Source organism: Euwallacea similis, chromosome 26 (genome assembly GCF_039881205.1).
Source record: "Euwallacea similis isolate ESF13 chromosome 26, ESF131.1, whole genome shotgun sequence".
NCBI classification, from domain to species: Eukaryota; Metazoa; Arthropoda; class Insecta; order Coleoptera; family Curculionidae; genus Euwallacea; species Euwallacea similis.
The window spans coordinates 645,034-669,079 of NC_089634.1; the positions used below are offsets into that span (position 1 = coordinate 645,034).

Sequence of the window (24,046 nt, forward strand, 5' to 3'; positions counted from 1 at the left end):
TAAGATGGCCCAAAGAAGCAGTTCGACCGCCATCGCGATACGCTATAGAGTAGTTTCAAGAAAAAAGAAGTTATGCTAACACTATATGGAATGATAAAGAAGAACCAGGAATAATCGTTGAATTTGTTAGTAAATTTATGGTAAAGGTCAAGATTTAAAGTAAAACTTATATCCGTCATTTCATTCAATTAGGGAAGAGAAGAGTACGCCATGTTTTTGATCCTCCTTAGAAGGGAAAATGTAAAAAATCTTAATCCAGGACTTGAGGGTACAGACATGATTCAGAAAGACATGCCCAAGGAATCAGAGCTCAATACTCAAATCCGTCAAACTTTCCATAATTTTAACTCTACACCAATAGAGCACATTTCTAAACGACCCTCTACGCGGTGTTACAAATTGGTGGATCAATTGAGCTGGATATCTCCGAAACAATAAGAGAAGCAAGTTCTAATAATTACGACAAAAATGCTTAACTTGGTGCCTATTTAGAATCCGTGTTTCCCCGCATACTACCAGTATACAGTGTTTTGACGACAGTAGTGCTCCAAAATCTTGCAACATGACTAATATTTAAGTAAATATTTAGAAAGCGATTTTTGCTCATTTGAGGTTCCTTCAAATTCGTTGAATTATCTAAGATTCGTAAAGCTGATTCTTCCATCCAAAACCATTGTTATATAATTCATATTTTAGCAGCAGCAGTTTTCCAAAATCTCGAAACTGAATATATAGAAATATATAGAACCTGTCCTGATAACAGCATCTACAAATTTTACTCTGGAAAACCACGTGGCGTACTATTTCACAGACGCAAGTTTTCATAAGGGATCAATCAATCCAGGATTCGAACAACTGAGTGTCGTGGTGTTGTCATCTTTTAATCAGTTACTAATATAATGACACTTTTTCGAAGATAATGAATAAGTAACTTAAGCTGACTCTAACTCCAGTAATTTGAAGTATTGAATTAATGCCAAAAATAATAAGCACACATGAGAATACGTACAGGGTGAGAAAGTAAGACAGGTGGTGGGTTGTATACTTCGAGAACCGCTAGTCGAGAAATTAAACAAACAACAAAGCATAGTAAATTTAAATATGTGATTTTTGACAGATGTCAAGGGTAGTCACAATTTTTTGAGATATGGCCGACCACCTCTTTTAGCAGCTCACCCTGTGCATACCAGCCAGGTACCAAGGAAATCGCCCTAAGAATATTAGATAAAAGACTCTAAATATAAAATGCAATCTGGAAAACGCTTGAACTTTCAAATTTATTCTATTGAAAAATCTTCACAAGAGATTGAAAAGTTCCCCTTACATCTTGAAGTATACATAATATAGTAATTAAAAGACTCTGAATCAATTTTTTGCTCAATTTATTTAGTTTTTTCTCTCCTACAGAGAACACCCATGCATTCAGGGAATTTTTATGATTCTAACCTCAACCTACAAATGCATACCAACACATAGAAATAAATTACAACGCTGAATCTCGAACAGCAGCAGATCTAAATCGACGATCAAGGAATCAACCGATTCTATTCGAGCGCGCCTCGAATCACAAGGGGCGTGGTCCGATTGAGGGACCAATCAGGGGCCCTTACCGATCGCGGTCTATTCTTGACACGCTGTCGTTTTATTGTGAGCAGCGCTTTATTTATGGCGCTTTTACCGCTCGCAGGATCGGTGGCGCCGCGGGATAAAACGCGACCTGAGTTTGCACTCAAGACTTTTTTCCCTTGTTTCCAGGACCGTTCAAGGGATGTATGCGTTGAGGGATGAAGAATTATCGGCCAGTGCGGTATATCGGTTGTTAAATCGATCGTTTTTAATCGACAATCAAAATGACCGTAAATAATAAATTGAAGATTTTAGGTTACAAAAAAAAGTTTTCCAAAGCGTTAGTAGCAGCAGGAAGTGCTTCAGTCCTCTAGTTTCGAAAGGAGCAATTCCGTGTTACCAAAAAATTAAAGAATCGATCCCCAGAAGGTTCACATTATACTTCACCTAATTAGATCTATAATATACTAAGTTATGGATTTCTACATCAATTACCTCATAAACTACTGAAGCATAAAAACCCGATAACGACTTTTTGGGGTTTTTACTGGACACAATATTCGGATGCCATTATCGTGTAGGATCGGTGGCGCCGGTCACTAAAACGCGATCAGTGTATCCCGAGTCTAATCGGTTGTTTTTTACCAGTCTGACAGGGCCAATTATTATTGGAAGATCTCCGCTATATCGATCGCTTCTCTTGTCGCTTAGTGATTTAAGAAGTTGCATTAACATTAGACGCTACAGTATTTCAAAGAAATATTCCCACGTGTGACAGCTATAAATCAGTGAGATAAAAGAAATTACGCGAATGTAGTTTAATTACACGAGCCGGTAAATTTAATTAGCGTAAGTTTGTTCAGCGAGATAAAATAATTAATAGACCGTAAACAATTGATAATAATAATAATTATTGCATATTACCGTATTAAAAGTACGAAACGAATTCATTTGATGAAAACTTACTGCCTCTAATATTACCAAAACTCAAATAAATGGGGAAGTGGTGGTGTTGAAGTTTGCGAAAGACAACAACTAACTTAATTTCTTATGTACCCCCTCAAGAAATTCAACGACAAAGTGCATTAATGTTTTTGTCATATTATCAGACTTGTTCGTGGATATGTTCCAACACAAAGATAAGCCGATTCTGAATTTTCAGGAGTAGTCAGAAATATGCACAGTATACAGGTTGGGACTCTTTGCACATATTTATGATTATTTCTGATGGTCCTGAATAGGTTTTTTATTCTATTGGAACAAAATTATTACCTCCGGGAACCAACTTATGAATTACTGACTTAAAATGGTGAAAGAGAATTAAGGAAAGAACAACGAATATTTCAAAAACTACCATAACTTTAAACAAACTTTAAAAAAAGAATTGCAAGTTATTTCTTATATTTAAGTTTAATGTAACGTTCTGTCTTAAAATGAGGTTTAGCATAAGTTGTTGGACGTATTAAGAAGAAAACATATTTTGTCCGTGGTTCTACAAAAGTATGATCATTCTACGTCTGCTTGAAAACACATGATGAGGTCTATTAAATCCTACAATACCACAAATGTTAACGAACGTGGAAGATGAGTTCATCATTCACGCTTGATAGCATTGGTTTTCAGAAGATTCTCAAAAAATGTGTAAATTAGTGAAACCCTAGAAATAAGTAAGGATACAAGAAAACCCATGAAAAACTAAGAAAATCTGTTCTAATTGTGGATTGCTTAAGTCCTGCCACTTGGAATTAAAAGGTAAACAACAACAGCGTCTTAGAACAAAATTATTTAAATGGGATTTTTACCGCTAAATTGCGGGAAGTACGAATGTTTAATCGTGGATAAAGTATAGTATTGACTTGCATATAATGAGCATTATCTCATTGCAATTGCGCCGCTCGCTTCGTTTGTAACATAAACTTTCCCACTGAAGATGATAATCTTCGTATGCTTTTCTAATAAATATTATTTTTTCAATTATATTTTTCAAATATATGGATGACAGAATAACAGTCTGTTCAAGGTAAAGATACTCTTTTCAAATGTTCGTTAAATCTGTGATGATATTCCTGAGATTAAGCACTTTTATACCATCCCAAGTTTTTGTGTGGTACTCAAAACTCGAAATGAAAAAACTCAAAATTTGTTGTTCAATTTAGAAACTTTTTCACCATTCGCATTCCCTTTTTTTTCCTTTTGTGAAAAAGAAGAAAAAAAACACTTTTACCATGTTTTGCTAGTATTCAGAAACCAAACATGAAAGAGATACTTTCTTATGAATTCGGTGTATGGTTTGGTTAAATAAACTATAACAATAGACTTTTTGATTATCACATCAAGAGACATATGTGATTCAGTTTTCTATAATCTATATAACCAATCTCCTAATACTTAATTTCTGATTGTAACAAAGAACTAAATCATTCTTTATCACCTTTATATTCTTGTTAATTAAAATTTTGATTACCCTACATATTTGAAAACCGACTTCCATACTGTATACATTTTCTAAATTTAAAACTTTTTTGCTGTAATTTACAATAAAATGCAAACGACGAAAAACTTATAAGAGTTGATGGGGGTACAAGGGGTCCTGTAGGTAATAACTAGAATCATTGAAATTGGTATTTTCACGTAGAAAATGTAAATAAATGTGTTAAGATTAGAAGTAAATATTTCAAAAACTGTTGAAGTTCAATTAAATTTGAAAATGCAAGTGAAACTTTGACGTCTTGTATTTCGAAAGCTGAATATCTGTGCATATAGGGTTATACAACCATTTTGGTTTAAAATGCGTTGTTCTACAGACTTTATAATACTACTGGAGAAAAACTATTAGACTCTCTGTGTATAATCTTAATTCCCCTGGAGCCATCATAATGTGATGTCATTACGAAGCTCCAGAGTTGATATTATGATGTTTAAAACAACATAATCACCCGATTTAACAGTTAAACCGAGTGAAAAATAATGAGCTTTATCTTTCTGAACTTCAACCATATCCGCCCCAAGCCGATACACTATCGCTGTATTATCACTACAATTGTCGCGCATTTGGTGATGTTTTGATGGTAAAAACGGCAACAGCACTCTGTATAGGATGAATAATATATAATTGAATGCCCATTGCGCCTAAATAACCACGCATATCTAAATCAATCGCCCACACGGCTACGAAACAAATCCCATAATTAAAACCATAACTAGCTTAACAGATAGCCCCTCTCCGAGTCAATAAAATCCGGTAACAAAAAGCTGACAACCTAAAAAATGGAATACTTATATGCAAAGCACACTCACACACATCAGACCTGTTCAACGGACTATCAGAAATCTCCGGCTAATTTATGGTAATTTGATAAGAAGTGGATGTATAGGAGGCGAAGTGTCCGCCCCACCAACACGCGAACGGGCGTGGCCACTTTAAGCCCCTGGCCCCAATCGATTTCTCGCAGACTAGGGGCCCACTCCACGCAGTCTTTTGTTTTAACCCGGCGCTGGGACTACTTGATTAAATTACTTGAGCCAGAGTTAATTCAGCAGTTGTTTTTTGTTTGGCAGAAAAGTGACGGAATTTTGACGGATTGTTTGACAGACGGTTGTTTTTGGGATTGCCAAGTGACTTGTGTGGGTGTGAAGTGACAGGTGCTGCGTTTGTTTAAGGGGTGAGTAATTTGAGTTAGTGGTGTCAAATGAAAAGATTGTTGGGCTCTTTATAATTAATAGAAAGGCAGTTTTTGGAAACTAGTTACCGAGACACTTCATGGGAGATTTAGGGTTATTCTCCCTAGGCTTAACTTGAGGTCCTTAAAAATCTCAGACATCAAAGTGAGAACAGATCAGTCTGAGAGCAATATTTTTTGCATTAAAAATTTTACAGTAACACCTAACACCTTAAATTTAAGGATTGGTACGAGTTGATCCCTCAATAATTTGATAGTTATGTAATACACTGATGGGGAATTCTTATGGGCGTAAAAATGGCAGGTGTAAATTATTGGTGAAAAATAACTGTTACACAATCGTAACCTCTTTAAACCCATTTGAATGGCTCCCGTTCAGTTAAAATGACAGTTATGCTATTGGTTTTCTTCTTATAAAGATTCGTCATCAATCTCTAAATTGTCAAATTCCTGATTTTAACTGAGCTTTAAGCTATGATTTTGCCGCTGACCCTCAGAAGGACTCTATGTTTTCTGTGTTTGATATCTTCAGTTACCAATGTTTTGAGGTCTTGTGATGATCATATGTCAAAATGTCAATGTGTGGCAGGTTTGACAAAGGCCAAACGCTGTGTCCCTCTTCTCGGATGTAACATATTTGAACATTGTTGTACAAGAGATTCAACAATTCGAAATAAGCTTTAGGTTTGCACATGTATCGTATCAAAGATATCTTCGTCTTGTGTTAACAGTTGGTACTTAATACTCGTAATTGCAGTCTTAGTGCAAACCTTACCGTATCATTTACTAATCCTCGATAAGTGAAAAGTTCTTTAGTCGGGAAAAATATGCAAAAACGTAATTAAGGTTGCGTCAAACAAGCTCGGCTTATCTGCGACCATTAGGGTTATCGTCGAGTGCGCTAGACAGCTACTTATATAACTATATAGGAATAAAAGTATCTATTAGCGATTAGGTATCGTAATGCAAAGGTGTTTCCTTGTTATGATAAGTTTTTTAAATGGGGGTAAGATAAGTACCAAAACTGACTGGTAACGATGTCTTTAAAAAGTTATAGGTGCTTGGACAATTTTTAGTTTATTTTATTAATGCTTTGTGTAAAAACTGTGAAAATTTCACTTCCTAAAGCTTGAAAATTAGTTCAGCAACTTAGTCAATATGTAGATTGACAGAATCTCTCTGAAATATCCAGGGAAATTTACTTAAAGCAGCGCAATTCCATTATTGGCTCAACAGAGAGTTTCCAATTATTACTCTCATATTTTACATTTCCCTTAAGCCTTTAGACCCATTTAGGGTCGCCACTTGGTCCGAAAATCTTAAAAATCGTGTTCAAAAGTGATAATACTCATGAGCATAAAAAATGACAAACATAAAATTGGTCTATTTGACAGTTCTGAAAGTTTGAAAACCATTAGAATGTGACTCGCTTTCTGTTAAAAAGAGTAATCAGGCCCTCGAAGGGCTGAATCAATTGAATCAGCTATGCAACGTGAATCCTGAATACGTCAAAGCGCAACAGGCTAAACTACCAATCATCGTAGCGAATGAAAGCATAAATATTTATAGCTTTATGTGAGCTGTTTGTTTTAGACTTATACTTCAAGGCTTAGGAACAGTCATAACTTATTTAAAAAGTCTAACTTTTTTCCGTAGCAATATGTAACAAAGCGCACAAATTTGATAGTATGCCAAATCTAATGAGACTGCATGAGACACGTGTCTAATGCTCTGAGTATTTAACTGTGACATATTTAAAGGTCGATTTTAGGACGTTGCACCATCTTAAAACCTTTTGAAGGTAGAAGGCATAAACATATAAAGCATGAACAAAAATGCGCAGCAATAATGGTCAATTCGAGCACTCGCACAACTCACACTGAGTGCGGTAAAGTGGGCCCATTTTTTTCGACTTTTTTTTTTATTATCAAACCCATTATTGCGGATGCCCAAATTCGTCATAACTTAGCGCGCTGCAGTATTTTGTTCAGGTAAAAAGAACCGTTGCAAGAAATCATTAAAAGTGCTCCATCTGAGGGAATACAATACGATTTGAAGGGTTGAATTTGTCCAAAATATCAGTTACGCTATCAATTTTACGCTCCATTTTATGAGTGATTAAGAATTCGTCACTCTGCGTCATTCGGACATCATTTGAAGACGGAATTGCTCAGTTCAATTCGAATGGCATTTGAGCATAGTAAATATACCCCTTGATGACTCGGTAGCTCAATTCTTCAATAAGCATAAGCCCAGGTTTTCTTAAGCCTAACCTGAACTAACCTGAACTAACAATATTTTTTTGCATTTCTGAAAACTTTTTGAGCATGTATTCATAAGGGAAGAGAAAAATATAAAAGAAACTAAACTTACGAGAAAAAAACTCTACGGAATATCGAAATTATGGCTCTCTCATAAAAAAAACCATTTAAGTATGTATTTTCTGGATTTTCTCGTCATGAACTTTCAAAGATTTGGATATATTGAACTCCCTTAGGAATCTCGAACAAACGGTTCAACCAGAAAACTTCTGCGGTCTTCCAAGGGCCTTTTTTCTAATCTTCAAAGTCAAAACTCACTGGGCTTCGCTTCCACTCTTCATTTTCCACTTTCATATTATAGTTTGTTTCATCGTTATTTTAAGGGTAAAAAAAATAAGGGAAACTGGAGGTCTGATACAACGGTGCAGAATTCTTAAAAGTCGTATAATAAACCACATTGCCATACAGGAAGTATTCCGGAGAATAAATACATAGTAGGCTTGTGAGAGAATAGTTTTATGGTTTTTCTCGAAACTAAGTTTCATTTCTAATGAAGAATGACCAATTCAGTGACTTCTCAAGGTGAAAATGTGAGGAATGTCTTAATAGAGAACATCAATCAACTACACTTCTTTCTACAAATCGCCCTTTCTAAAAGAGATATTTCAACAACTCTAAAACGAGAGAAAAATGAGATGCTCTGACTTTTCAAAACCTTAGAAATGTCCACTGGTGCAAAAATTGAAAATAAACCAGATATTTAAAACAAGTCAAACTTCAAGCTTTCTCGTCTCAGTGGCCATCATCACCATGATTTCGAAAAGCACTTAATAAATGCTGATGGTTAACTGAAATGAATTTTCTGCCCACATTGTAGTTAGCAGACCAATATTTCTTACACTTGAGTGCCAGTTTTTCTACTTTAACGAACAGGTTAGCTTCAATTTCTTGCCATTAAATTTCGTTATTTGCTACCCAAGAACCCATTGAAAAATAGACCCCTCAACCAAACAAAAACAATATCAAAAACCTCCTGCGATCGACCCGTACTAATACCCGACTAATAAGATCTTATCAAGGATCTCCGATCTGTAAACATTGAGCTGTCGATGCCTGGCGCCTAAGGCCCCAAGATCCACCTTTTTCAGGTACCTTCGTTCACCGGAAGTGCCATTACGCGAAATTCCTCTATAAATTCGCCCCTCGGCCGAACTACTATGTAAACTTGTCAATTAATGAATGAAAGAATTTTCCCGTATGAGGCAGCTGATGGAGAAACATCCCCCCTAAAAAATTAATTGAGACAGAGTGGCTTGTAGCGAGTTTTATAATTGTTGTGTTTGCAGCTCGAAAATACTGACCATGGAAGACGTCGATGTCGCGTCTGTCCAGTTCAACACGCCCGGGTAATTATAGGATGAAATACGCGATGTTTCTGCAGGATTGCTTGACTGCTTGGTTTCCTTATTAAGGCGGTAGAAAATGTCAGTGTAATACTCAATAAAGAGGTTTTTATTCGTGAAGTGCAGTATAATTGTGTAAAAAGCAATATCACCGATCGATGGAGAGTGCTGGTGAACCGCTGAAGTTACTTCTTTTAAAATTCGTATGAAAAAATTCGAGGTTCATGTGAAAAATTTATTATTTTTAAGCGGCTCATTCCTTAGATTTACGTTCTCTGAATTCTTGAAATTGGGATGAGATAAGGCCGTATTCGAATAACATCAAAAATTACATGGCTTGATTTATCTAAACCGGATTCTCGTAAATTTTGGCAGCCATAAGAAAGGCATTACTGTCACAAATAAGTAATCTGAATAAACAAATTCCTTATGACTGTGTGTGTATTCGTGTATAAGAGAATCGGGTGAGGCAGAACCCAGCTTAAGCCATGATTTAACAACTGGGTAGTGGTACGTCTATAGATGTTGATCTTAAAAAGCCACTTATGTATGTTCCAAATTTTAAGTAAATATCTCAAAAACACTGGGAGATAATACAAAGAAATAATGAAAATTTTAAACTTCCTGTGCCTAGGAATCGAAGCGTTTTGGGGTCCATTTTCGCATGAACTTTTTTTCATAAAATGACCCAAGAAATTACACTCTGAAGTTAGCCATAACAATTTCTGGACACTCTATATGGGCATAAGGTCGTGGAAGTTCGAGGGTCATTATGAAGGTCTCTGTAGCTATGCCTTAGCGGTAATTTAATTACCTAGTTGATTTTCTTATTGATGCGCAAGTTAAGTCAAAATTCAGAACCCTCCGCAATGCTATCTTTTGGCGAAAATTATTGGAAAAGGCATTTCTTGTGATTTTCCAGCGCTTCCAGTACCAACTGACTTATCTCTCTACAATACTAATAATACACGAATTGTTGGCTTTTGTAAGATTATCCCATAACATTTACAATCCGCACTTCAAATTCAAGCACCTTAAAACTAATAAAACTCGTAATTGTTTTGAGACAAGTGGCGCGGCAAGTGCTCAGACACCAAAAGGAAAAGTGCCGCGGAGTCGTATTGCTCTTAAACCCTCTTCCAGACACTTAAAACCCCATAGCAGGACTAAAATGGGCCATATTAATTTACTCATTTAAAGCTTCTCTATTAAAACTGCTATGCATAAGTGGGAATAGCGTAATATGAAGGTATATGTGTTCAAGGCAACCTCAAAAATCCGGGCGCCAGGGCAAAAAAACTGTCGCCTCTCGATAAAACTTCCTATAAAATCACCGAACCGCTTGATTTATGGACCGGATTAGTTGAGTCAATTAAGTCCTAAGTGTATTTCTTCGTATTTGAGACGATAAATCGGCCGTGAAACGCGGGGAACAGTCTGGGTGCCGCCGGACCCGCACTCCATTACCTGAGCTTTTGGCAAATTGAGCCCCATGAATCGAAAGGGCGCGTGGCTCACCCAGATAATCATCAATAGTTAACAGCCAGGTAGCTTTCATTCCTTTTTTGGTACCACCCTCCGGCCACATATTACTAGACATCGTGGGAATTCTTTACCAAACTGCCTCACTTTCAATTAATAAACAGTAGACGGTTGACACACGACGACAGGCCAATCAATTATACCGTCAAAACGGGAATGTAAATTGATATTGGTTCGACTGGCTTTGCGCAATTAATTATTGATTGAGAATCATGAAAGCAGCCCAAGTTAAGCGAGACTGCTGGTCTGCTTGGCTATTTATTTGCCGAGCAAATTGGAATAGAAGAAATACTTGTTCGTACCTAACTATTTCAAGTATGTATGTATAAGTGCACCACTACGCCGTGGGTCTCCATTTCGGTTTTACGGTTTTAGATGAACGGACGTTAAAGGAATTACATATTCAAGATAACTGGTAGTAACAACATCAAGAAAGCCTGGTAGAGGACGGCGATGATGATGGTAATGAAGAAAACCTCTTCAGTTTATAGTTTATACAATACTTGCATAACATTGTTGGTTGTTCCTCAAGCCAGCGTTCCCAGAAATATGTGTGGCCCGGCGTGTCAAGAACCCAATTCGACTCGTAGTTAATCACTCTCACCTACATGAAACGGAAATTGATTTTATGAAATCCTCTATAAATTCTCTATCCTCCAAGACAAATTTATGTAAAAACTGCATTTCGGGCAAGGCTGAACTCTCTCTCCCTAGAAACTCAAGGAAGACAACTCTCTCTTAAAAACTTTATAGGACGACGTCAACTCGGTAAGCAAATCGTTACACTTTCCCCTTGCGACATGACCAAATTCCACGATTTCCAATCGAAACAGAGATTGCACTGCACACACACCTTTAGTGTTGGCAAATTCAAATCAAATTTAGAATCAATTCAAAACCGTCAGTGTGGGCTTCAAAAACGGCGAACATGTTTCCTTTATGGGAACGGCTCTTGAGCTGCAAGAGATTGCGAAAGAATAGGTATTGAGGACCGTATTGAGGGTTAAAAAAGCCCTGGTTTGGAGGGTTATTTTTGGGAAATTTTATATTTTGAAATAGTAAACCAAAATAACTCTTAAGTATTTTTTTAAGAAGTATTTCTCATCCAGATGTTATCAGACACATCAAGTCGAGGACGGAGGTCTATTTTCTTGCAAAATTTTCCTCTTGTTGCGTCTAATGTTGTTTTTTAGCAAAAAGTCAAACGTTTTTTGCTGGCTTCGGTTAAGGCATTACAGTGTGTCTTTCCGTTACAGGGACTCTACTAAGAAAAATCTCTACAGTTGCGAGTAGAAACTAGCTTTTGAAACACCTCCTTAAAATTTCATGTATATTTTGAAGTACAAAAAGAAAAGACAATTTTTAGCGCCCAAGAGATTTTTTTGATTTCATAAAGTTTGAAAAGCTCCCAAGGAAGTTAATAATTACGTGACTTGCTTTAATTACTTGCTCTTAACTGACGTGAAAAGCATTAATTCGTAATTAGAGGCTTAAAAAAAATCCATATTTACTCTCACGGATGATCATTATTAAAAAACTTTCCCGGTCGATAGAAACTATATAATATTAATCCGGGGTGGTTTCACATTCTGAGGAGACTTGAACTTATTTCTCGAAGCTCTGCATGATGAGTAGTTTCATTCAGATTGAACTTTCTGTTTTCAAAATCAAAAAGTCCATTCTGGCTTCCACGATTTACAGGCCTTCTGGCTGGGTCTCGACAGCGGAACTTTTGAAGCCTCGCCTTAACAGATGCAAAATAACGATTAATAAATCTGGTAAATCGGTGCAATAACACTTTAAGGCGGTTTCAAGTGGGTTTCATGCCCGAGTCAGTGCACGTCATTGAGGTTTCAACAGATGCCATTATCTCTGTCTTGCAGATACGGTTACTTTGCATGATTTCCAGATCGTATAAACTTACTATTAAAACGTATCAAGGATGGTTGAAGACAGGAGCTTCACCAGACCTAAAAAACGATCCGTTCCGGCCGGTAATTTTTTGAGAACCTTATACACCGACTTTGCCGTAATAAAGTGTTCATGTCCGAGAGTGATAATTAGTTTAAGCAATGTTAAGTAACGAATCGCGCCCAGGTATGAGGAATTAAGCGGACTTTAACAAATGACGATGGCGGGATCGGGGTCATTGGTAGAGAAGAGCGGGCCGAAGAGTCGTCTCCGATGAAATTTAAAGTGGTTCTTCAACTCGGGAGATAGCGGCGGACCAGAGCTAATGGGACCACATACACGTATACTGCTTGAATGACATCATTTTCTCATCAAAGCCCAATAAAAGTGACATTGTTCGGCGGACGAGTCGGGCGCCAGGTATATTTTAACACCACTTTGTGGTCGTCGGGAGTCTGTGGTCAAACTGTAGTTCCTGTCCCTGGCTTTGATATATTATTGCGTTTTTACAGTACAGTCCGGCTCTGTGCCATAAGTGATAGGATTTATTTCCTTACCACACCCACAAATCAATAGTAATTCATTCACTTAGGCCTGACTGTTGTTCCCTTGATATGCAATTTATATACCTACAACTTCATCGCGATTCAATATGGCGCACGTAGGCCAGGGCCCATTTTGATTTGGTTGCGTGAATCGCAGCCCCGGGGGTCACGAAATCCCGCAATAACCATAAGTCGTTCCGGATTAATATATATGTAACAGCGAAGCTAAAACTGGGCTGGTCCCTTGTTTTTAGAAACCCTATTTTTTCCTGGTTCTCAACACGTGTGCCGCCCGAGACACGACACAATGTCAGAAAGGTCTTGAAATATTGCCCTCATCAATTTCGGGGCCGCCCATCTGGCCTTTTGTCACTTTTTCTAGGGCGATGATTTATTTCTCCCGCGAAGCTAGAAATTGACATATCGGGCGGAATTGATCCGGCGCCTGGCCTAAGATCGTCGGGTCCCCAATCAAAGCCAGAAAACAAGCCCTATTAGTTCACTCGGAGGACCATTTCACTCCCACAATCACACGACACCAAATCTGGTTTATACGCGATGCTGCCCTTTCAGCCGGAGCCGACAAGAGCTTTTAATGTACCCCGTAGAAGTGGTTCGTCGTAAATTTTCTCGATATACATCTTTCGCCCACGTGGATCGTGAGTGGTACTCGCAATAAAGGTACCAATGATGTGACTTTAATGCGTTAATATAATTAAAGATTCTTAACAAGAGGACATTGCGATAATACAAAAATTGAAATGAGTATCAAATGCGGCTAATGGAAAGAATGGAAAAATTAGAGTTCTAGAAACTACAATTTCATAGTAGTTTTAGAATAACTGAAACCAACAATAGACCAGCATAATTAGTTATAACCATATACCGTACGAAATAACCTTATCGCGAAAGTGGTACCATGTGGGTCTTATCGCGGAGACTACCATTGTGTTATCACGGCCATTATGTATGTAATGTAATGGAAAAATCACTTATCACCACTTTCACGTATGTTTCACTCTTATCACTCGCGGTTATTTATGTTTAAACCTACTGGATGGTTGTTTATTGTTGCCTTAACGATTTCCGCCTTGGTCAAAACAAGGGTAATAAGCTTTAGTTGAAGTTTCATACTGACCTAAACAAAACTATCGTGTATAATGATAATTATTAATTAACCTGCAATTATGTGGATAAACATTCTTAAGATAAGTTTACATTGTTGCATTCGATACCGTTTAAACAGTATTAAGAAAAAACGGGTTAATCTATTAAATCAGACTTGCTAATTTACATTTATGTATTACTTAACGATGGTTAATAGCAATAATTAGGTGAGGTGATGGCTAATTTTGAGTGGTGATTTCATTCGGAATTAAACGTGCGTTAATGAGCATTTATTTACATTTTCAATCTCCTACTGCTAGTTCTATAATTTAAGCTGATGGGCGATTATGCAAAAGAGTGATCCATTGAAATTAGATAATTAGGAATGTCCAATATTTCAATGCAGGTAGATGCGAAAAAGAAAATTTTATAGATGTTTTATTGTACATAGAATATACAGGGAGCTACAATTTGAAAAAACTATTTTTTATGAAACATAAATTCCAAAACATCCGGTCAAAAAATAACCATCAAATAACGGTCAAATTATCATTCGTCTCACACCGCATTGACCGCAAAAATGCCGTCGGTAGCCGTTCCGAATATTTCAGGATTATCGATTGGTTCCCGTCAACGATCCGACATAAGCTAGACAAATTAATAGCTCAAATTAATCAGGCCCGGGGTAATTAAAAGAATATCGATCGGTGATTAGGCCTCCGACCCGGCCGGGTTTAAGCCTAATTGATACAATTTCTTCGTGAAGACGAACCGATGACAGCGGAGCCGCGCTCAGAAAGGGTTTCTGTGTACCGTCGCGCCGGCCCGTCCTTCGTCGTGTAATATTCGGATTTTTCAGGCTCGTATTCAATTTTTTTTTTTTTAATGAGCATAAGACTCACTTACCTAATTGGGCATCTTATTTGGGGCAGCTAGAGGGCCCTTTTAGTATATGAATTGCATAGAAAATATAATATTTTGGGTTATTTATACTAAAAAATTTGCAGTATTTACCTCACGAATATTTTCATCATAATGTTAAGGGTAAAACTGATAGGTTTCCATGACTCCTGGTACTCAAGGGAATTATTCAGTACAGAAATTTAACTTGATTTAAAAGAAAAACAACAGAAACACCGACATATGCCTTGCCAAAAAACCTCTTAACCTTCCGCCTAAACTTCAGTCTGAATGGTTGGGTGCTCAATTAATATTATTGACGAGTTTTTAACACGGTAAATGAGTGAAGAGTTAATCTGTTTTTATCATGAATTAAGTACCCAGAATAAAAATGCAGTACACAATAAGAATTCCATGCTCAGTGAACAGGGGCCTACCAGAAGTTTTGGTTCCAACACGAAACAAGTAACGTAAATCTCGTGGTACAAGAAGCTCCCCCCAATCGATAGGATATAATGCCATAACGTAGGTGAGAATTGACCCACAAAACAGAAACAAAAAAAAAACATGTTTTAACAGTTTTACGACAAAATTGCGGAAACTTTCATGTCTCACTTCCCCCGTGATCCTGTCTCTTGTTGGTAGATAACAAACGGTTTTTGTTCAGTACATTGCGTATTTAAAATTTGCTTAAAGGGTAGAGGGTGCAAAAGCCTGTCCTATGTTTCTATTTAAGAACTACACGACAAAAAAACTCTTTCCCCTAAATTCTAAAGTCGACGTGTCCGGCTTTTCTCTTGGAAATTAAAAATTATACAAATTATGTGGGAAGTAGCTGAATGAAATAATATACCAAACTGCCTTTTAAAGGACAGCTAAATCAAAATTCATGAAATACATGATGCTTTACATTCAACCTAGTGCAAAGAAATTCGGCTAGAATTGCTTTTTTTAATGATATATAAAAACATGAGTCATTTTTGAAGGTAAACATATCAAATAGTACTAAATTTAGCCCGGCTTATTAGCTTAGTTGTTAACGCAACGAACTGAAAAGTCAAACCACGGAGGTCGTAAATTCAATTATTATATTCGCCGTATCTTCTCGTTTTTCCATGGAAAATTATAAATTCATGGTTGTATTAAATATATTTTAAATACCATATTGAAGCTTTTTGTAAATTAAAATAATAACTTTGTTCGCAATAAACTAACGCCCTAACAAATATGGGCACTATGTCATAATAATGGGTGATTATAAAAAAACTCGCATTAGGCGATGAACCGTAAATGTAGGGCGTTGAATAAGCCATTTGCAATTTACCATCATGTATCGCACAATTAGATAACAACTGATGGACCTATCCAAGACATGTCAGATATTTCAACTTCTACTTGGGGTTTCTTTAATACTCACTCCTTATAACTTTAAATATCGACAATAATTGGAATCCGAGCTTAAGGCTTTATTAAAAGCGAAAGTACTCTTTTCCGCTCGAATACAATATCAACTGCAGAAGTAGGGCGGAAAAAACGAAGTGCTCACGAAACTTGTAAATTAATAGAGAACTGTATAAAGAAACTCTTCCATGCATTTCACCACATGAAACACGCCAGACCTCCACGAATAGCTTTCATTAATTTTCCTCGACTTGTCCATCTTTGCAACGTGAGTCCAACCCAAAATCTCTTATTTTTCTTTTTCATTTTACCAAAATACAATAATAACCAATCATTAACGCAAAATTTTCATATTCTCTTGCTCCACCATCGGGAAAACGGTGACGACACAATATAGACACTTTGCCCTGTGGATATGGTCTTGACCTGGTTTTTTGCTAAAAATTCATATACAAGGTGTGGTTTTGTGTTGTGGGGTGTTTTTGTTGGGTCAGTTAAATGTGGAAGCGGTATTTATTTTTCAGATTGTTGGATATTATTCTTAAAGCGTATAACAGCCCGACGGCAATCTGGAATGCAGATATTTCACATGGTGGTCAAATCAAAGCAAATGGTCGATGATGGGACTCAATTAATACCGATGCTGCACAATGGTGCTGTACATAGGTATATCTTGTTGTAAATTCATAAAATTGCGACCAGAACGTGTAACCTGAACTAAAGATGTCAATAAACGAAATATGTTTTGAAAGTTTGGTTGTTCTATGTTAAGGCATTGCTGAAATACAGAGTTTAGTTAAACAGCAACCGTAAGCATGAGAAAAAATGTTGATATGAAAAATTAACTTTCTTCGAGCTCCTCTACACGCATCTATTTTTTATACATTGCGTTGAGAATCACTCTGTATAAAACGACCAAAACCAAGAAGTTTAGTTTAACTAATATTTAGGGACGGTAAATTGGAGTTGCATCGCTTGATTAGGAAAGATGAACGCGAATGACGATGGTTCTGGAGTGTTAGTGAATGGACGCCCCGACAATTCGAAGGAATGGTAGAATTTTCGACACAAATAGTAAATTTATCAGAAATAAGTAGAAAAATAATATCATTGATTTAAATTAAGAAGAGTAGGGGACCCAAAACAGAGACCTGAGAAACACCAAAAAGCACCCAGGTCAATTAGTACTGATATTAGTATGATATATGATCTCATATTGATCCAGGGTTCATATAGGATTTACATTAGCACTGTGAAAATTTCGAAATTCTCCAGAAAAGCTGAAGCAAATCAATCAGCCACATTCGCGATGTTTATATTTGGCTCAAAACCTCTTTTACACCCATACAGAGTCGTGTGCCCTAACACGCATTCCAAACATGACTTTAGGCCACAAATCAGCATTTCAGACTTTTAAAACGCGTCTCAGGAATGCATCCCCTTTTGCTCCTAATGAGCATTCATCTTAACTTTCGTCATTCCTCGAGGATATATTATTATGACGTTCCAATTAGGATCGTTAAAAGAGGAATCGATGACTATGCGAGGGGAAAAATGAAGAAAAGCTTTTAAGCCCGAGCAGTTTGTCATCGTTCAATCACCATTATGGCGTGCCCATCTTTATATTATACAGGGGAATGGCTCCGGCACGGCAATCAACTTAATTGATACTCTAATGGAGACTGGTCGTTGGCCGTCTGCCCCACGTTCACGGTCTTTCGTGGAATACGTACGAGGCGGAGTTTGAAGATTCTTGAGAATGGCCGATGCAAGGAGGGAAGAGAATCAGAAAAAAGACTTGCAACGAGAAAAAAATTCCCAAATTTATTTAAAAAATCACCTTAAATGAGGCATCGGGGTAGTGATTTAGGGGCAAGGTGCAGGTTCAGCTGCGTACGTCCCAAATAACGAGCCCGGGCTTAACTAAGAGATAAGATAGTGCGAATAGTAGACAGGACCCTCCGAATTAAGACTAGACCAAATTTGACACTTAGAGCGACGGCTCACTTAACTATTCCTTTTGCCCTCATTTCTATTCGGCCCGATAAGATAAGCACCGGCAAAGATACTGAAGAGTTGAGTGCGCCAGCCCGAAACAATAAATCAAAAAACTGACACATTTTAATACATTTTTAATAGTGGTTGTTCCAGCAATATTTCGCGGGAATTCGATAAGCTACTGTAAAGTAGAAGAGTGGGCTGGCTTTGAGGATAAGATATGTCGGCGCTATCAATTCCCGAGTTTCGATACTGTAATGGCACTAATTGACCGAAGATAAAAATGCGGTTTTATCAGAATTTCTTAGATAGTAATGTTTTCTAGATATGGGTAACAATTAGAGATGTCAGGAATGAGGACAAATTCTTATGAGTCACTTGAGGGCCAATCGAGCGAAGAACCAGGGGAGTACAACATTTACCAGCAGCTGTCAAAGGGTAAACCCCGCAATGTAAATATGACCGAAGAAATATGGCAATGGGTACTTCTGGTTACCCAACCTTTTTCACATTTTTTATGTAAACACATTCTCGGTTTCACGTAGTGAATGTGCAACCGAGAGGCGCATAGAAGAAAAATTAAGATTTTATCGCAACCAACATCCATGTAATTCGTAGACAGTAAATACATCTCTTACAGCTAAAGAGGAAACGCAAGCTCGCAACTAGTGCTACCTAAATAGGGGTTTTATGGGGCTTTCATAACTCACCTGTTTCAACAAGCTTAGGTCTTCATTTTTCATTTATTAATTTCCACTGACTTCCACCATTTTCTTCTTCACCTCACAACACAAACAAACATGGAAGAAAAACAAAAGCATCCCGCGGGAGGCCCCGTGTAGCCAATTTTCGAAGCACGATATTATTTTAAAAAATAAATACGAAACGCACTAGCTCTCCACCACAATTATTCTTAAAAAAAACACCCCAAAACTTTTAATTGAAGCTTTCGGGAGAGTTTCAACACTTAGCAACTAAACATAACGGAAAAATTTCCAAAATTAGTCATTTGCACAATGTGCCAGACAGGCGCATAAAAACTCGCAATTTCAACCAATCCTAACCTTTTACTTTCGATAGGGATGAGCGCAGCGCTAAATCGCTTCTATGGCTGTAATCGGTGGCAGTGGCGAATCATTTGATACTTTCTAATTCATAAAGTGAGAGATAAAAAAGATTGAATCGAAAGCCGTCGCAAAAAATCAGCGGTTTGAGTTGTCGGTACAAAAATGAATAAACCCATTCCAAGAAAAAGAAAGAGGGTGACATAGGGATGGGCAGATATCGCGTCTTGCGTAAATAATTCGCCTCGATGTAGACTTCGTATACATCGTAGAAATGTCCAATTGGTCAGTTTTCACTATGAACCGCGGTGGACTTCAGTAATTTAGCCCCCAGAACCAAATTCAACGATTGAGAATATATCAAAGTACTGTTTGAGTAGCCTGTTTTTCTTGACGATAAAGTCAAAAGAAACCGAGAAACTATTTCGATTTGATGATGTGCCTTAGGTAAGTTTGCTTATTTATAGCAATTTTTATGGAATTCATCCTCTTGGTTAAGTAGCCATGACTTAGGCTTCATTATGCTATAAAGTGAATCAAGATAACTTTATTATTTTCCGCAAAAGGATGAAATCAAGCCTGACCGAAGTGAAAAATGCATTGATATTAGTCCTCAAGCGTGTAAGAAAATTGAAGAGCAATTTTTTCCTCTGTTTCAGATGCTTTAATTTTAGCATTCCCTCCGTCTCATCCGCACACCATGTTCCATTCCGCAGTAAACTCCACGGGCTACAACGAGGCAAATTCCGGCTTCCACCAACACCTCCAACAATCCCCAGTTTACGTGCCCGGGAACAGGTCTGCGGCCATGCCCCAGTATCCCTCACCAGCAGGAGGGCATTTCGGTTAGCTAGTGCATCCCCACGAGGTCTCCTTAAACTCTTTAGTTAAAATTCTCTCGATTCCCCGTTAGGAACCGCAGCCCATCAAAATGCCTGGCACACCAGTACCGGATACGCGGACATGACTGGACCTACTGCCCATAGTTTGGGGGCAACTGGACACCATGCTGGTGCTCTTGCTGCCGGCCAGTTTTATGCCCAGAACATGATGATGAGATCGTGGGGCGCTTATGACGGGGGGTTTCAAAGGGGCGCCGCATATGGTAAGTGCACATTATAGGTATAATTATATTATGTATGATGTACTTCCTGCTGGAGTTTTGAAGTTTTCCAGAACAACAGGGAAAAGGAAGCGGGCGCTTCAAGATCGTATATAGCGAAGCATTGATAAGTTTTAAGTGTCTGGTCGTGTCTGGTGTAAAGGCTAAAGTCGGCAGCTTTGATCACTGATTTACACTGATGCTTTTCTTATCGACGGTCCTAATGCGGTCTTAAATTACGCGTGCTTCCATATTGCATCTGGTTTTCGGTGTTTTAACCAGCAATTATCAATATTTTTTAGATCCCTCGATGGAGTTTCAATTCGGCGAAGGGCGTGAATGTGTGAACTGCGGGGCTATTTCGACTCCATTATGGAGAAGAGATGGTACCGGTCATTATTTGTGCAACGCGTGCGGATTGTACCATAAAATGAACGGCATGAATAGACCGTTAATTAAACCCTCGAAAAGACTGGTAAGTCCACATAGAGTAATTAACCATGGCATAGACCATGGCATTTAAATAGATAGTTGCATGGGCTATTACTGCAATTAAAATTATGTGATTTGACCTGTTCCTATGACGTGCACTGAGTTTATTGCAGTTGGGGTCTAATTGAATTGGAAACTCTCAGAAGACGTCATAATAAGGATATCCTGCTATCACAAATAATAATAAACACGTATTATTAATTTTGTTGAATTGGCCAAGCCTATATTTATTGATTATACCTACACACGAACTGACCTAACAACATTTGCTTGATGCATAAACACTCCTTTGCGCAAATGTTAGAATGTTACAAGATATTCACAATTCGTGCTTTTAGATATCAGCATTTTTACCATTGATTGCGTAGCACAATATGTTCGTAATAAGCATCAATTTTGCCCCTGTTGTTTCCAGACCGCGACGCGTCGTTTAGGGCTGTGTTGCACGAATTGCGGCACCAGAACCACGACGCTGTGGCGGCGCAACAACGACGGCGAACCAGTTTGTAACGCTTGCGGCTTATATTTCAAATTACACGGCGTAAACCGGCCCTTGGCGATGCGGAAGGACGGCATCCAAACGCGCAAGAGGAAACCAAAGAAACCAGCCGGAGGCAGCGGGGCAACGAACGGATCAGAAAGGGAAGACAGCAACTCCGCCCCTGCCGAAGGTAGGTTCCACCTATGGGCGTGGTATTTTTCTTCAAGGGGATGATTTCAACAGAGTCGAAGTCGTCGAACTTGATTCATCAACAGTCACCGACGTCTCATCAACAGCAGGCCGCGCAGAGCAATCAAACCCATCAAAGCAGCCAGCAAGAGAAGTCTCCTTTTGGTGCGGAGAGACCCTATTTGGGACAAACCTCTTTGCTGCCAGCCACTAGCACCACAAGCTCCATAAAGAGTGAGCCGGGATATGAGTATAGGTGACTCAAAAGCACCGTAGTAGAATTCGCTTAGTATTAATAACGGTAATTTTTAGCTGTCTGCAAAATCAGACCTCCTATCCTTACCAACAACTCTTCGGGTTCCCGAATCCCTCTTCTGGAAGCACGGAAATGGCCTACCACCATCAACATCACGTTACGGCAGCAGCCAAATTGTTGGCTTCGTCATAGCCTTTTGTGTATATTTAAGGTTCTAGTAAGAGATTCAGCAACGTCAAATTTTTTAGCTGTATAAAAAATGTATGATACACGAATATTTTGTAAATTTTTAAGTCGTATGGGGCGTTCACAGTCACAGCAGCCAGTATCTTGTAACGTTCGGCATTTAAACATTATTTTTAGCAGTCATCATGATTTATTATTTTTCAGTTTTCAACAATCATGTGTTCATTGCCGTTTTTTCAGTTGAATTAAGAAATTTTGTGTACTTTAATTCACTCTGACCGTTTCTGTTTCTGCCAATAGTTCAATCTCTATAATAATTTAATTTGTTAAGCTGCAATATTCACGTTCGCCATTTTGTTTTCAAACTTTCCGCTATGATGGCGTTCTCAAAACCTGTGACTTTTTGGATTTGAACGACCATTTTGTTGCGCTGCAAAATCAAAATGGGACAGATCTTAAACCATGCTCTCTGCGTTATATTTGAAAGTTATTAATATTATTAGACTGTTTTTAATTTTTGTAAATATGTTATGTATCATTGTATTCCTACTACTCGTATATTTATAGTGTTAGTTCGGTTTATAGCCACAATCGTTTATGATAATTACTAAAAAGTAAAAAGACTGCTTTTGAATTAAAAAGCCTTTGGTTGAGAAAAAGACATCGAATTATAAATAGTTTTTTAAAAGTTCCTCAAAGCTTTGATTTCAACTCATATTGAGTAAAACTATGCTCTATTATAATTCAACAGTATTCACTCAACATTAGAAAACACCTATAATTGGTTTATTAAAAGGAGATTAAAGGTATTTTTTTGTGATAATGTAAAGTAGGCTTCACGATTTTCTCTTTGTATCTTTATTATAAAGTTACTGCGGCAGGTACTTAGTTATTTTTATGATCGTTTGAACATGTATTAAGTATTCGTTTTCTGAGAATCACATCATCTTTTTCCTAACACAATTTTGAAAATGAAACAAGTCTCCCTAGGCACTTATATTAAATACATATACAGGGTGTTTAATGTGGTCATTCTACAAATTTGAGGTTACAAATTTTTCTTAATAATTTATGAAAAAAGATAAATAACATAATGTCTGCAATCGTCTCCTTTCCATTCTACAAATAAAATGCAATAACACCCTGTATAAACTCATCAACTAGTCAAAGATCTACATATATATTTTACTGGCCAATATGAAACTCCTGATAACTTTACAACAAGATTTCTATAGAAATTATGAAAAGTTACCAGGATATTGATATAGTGGCCCTTAAATGAGGAGTTTCATTTTACAGAAAAAATAAAACAATTTTCACCACCCTGTACAAAGGTGTACATATGTAGAATCAGCGTTATTGTCAGATTTTATTTTAAGACAACTCTGTGTTATTTTGTAGTTTCATTAGAATTGATTAATACATATGATGTTGACTACTTACTTAATCAATTGTTAAGTTATATGTGGTTATTATTGTTGTAAATAGTCTGTACAATTCAGTATTTCTTTAAAAAAGATTGTTTTATCTTAAGAAATGTGTATTAAAAGCTGGTGTGTATATACCTAGTGCAATAATAAAGACATTGATGTCCTGGTACACTCAGTGGTACCTATTTAAAGATGAATGTTCTTTTGAAGGGATCTACTAACATTGTAGTTGTAGGTGGGTAGGGGCTGTTGCAGTGATGAAAAAATCTTTCTTACCTACTTCTTTTGCAACCACCCGTGTTACAGTCATACATCAACTAATTAAGACGAAATTGCCCTACGTGCTACTTCTCCAAAAAATTTTTTAAAATTTTTTAAATAATAAAAACAACTCCCGATTGGGACTATTTTTTAACCCTCGCTCTCGAGGTGAGGCAGTAACGATCAGTTTCTCTCTATACTTTGACCATTATTGGGGTCGAGTGATCAAACATTAAAGAGACAACCTTTTGAGACACGTGTCAATAATGAG

The 24,046-nt window shown here is 37.4% G+C and overlaps 1 protein-coding gene across 1 annotated transcript; it reads left to right on the forward strand.

The window, feature by feature from the left end:
* Nucleotides 1-5,015: 5,015 nt before the first annotated feature.
* LOC136417115 (GATA-binding factor A-like) lies at nucleotides 5,016-23,711 on the forward strand. Its single transcript, XM_066402649.1, has 7 exons — nucleotides 5,016-5,228; nucleotides 20,038-20,223; nucleotides 20,292-20,483; nucleotides 20,783-20,955; nucleotides 21,388-21,643; nucleotides 21,697-21,898; nucleotides 21,955-23,711. The coding sequence occupies exons 2-7, from the start codon at nucleotides 20,079-20,081 to the stop codon at nucleotides 22,088-22,090; spliced, it is 1,104 nt and encodes a 367-aa protein (XP_066258746.1). The 5' UTR covers nucleotides 5,016-5,228; nucleotides 20,038-20,078; the 3' UTR covers nucleotides 22,091-23,711.
* Nucleotides 23,712-24,046: the final 335 nt, after the last annotated feature.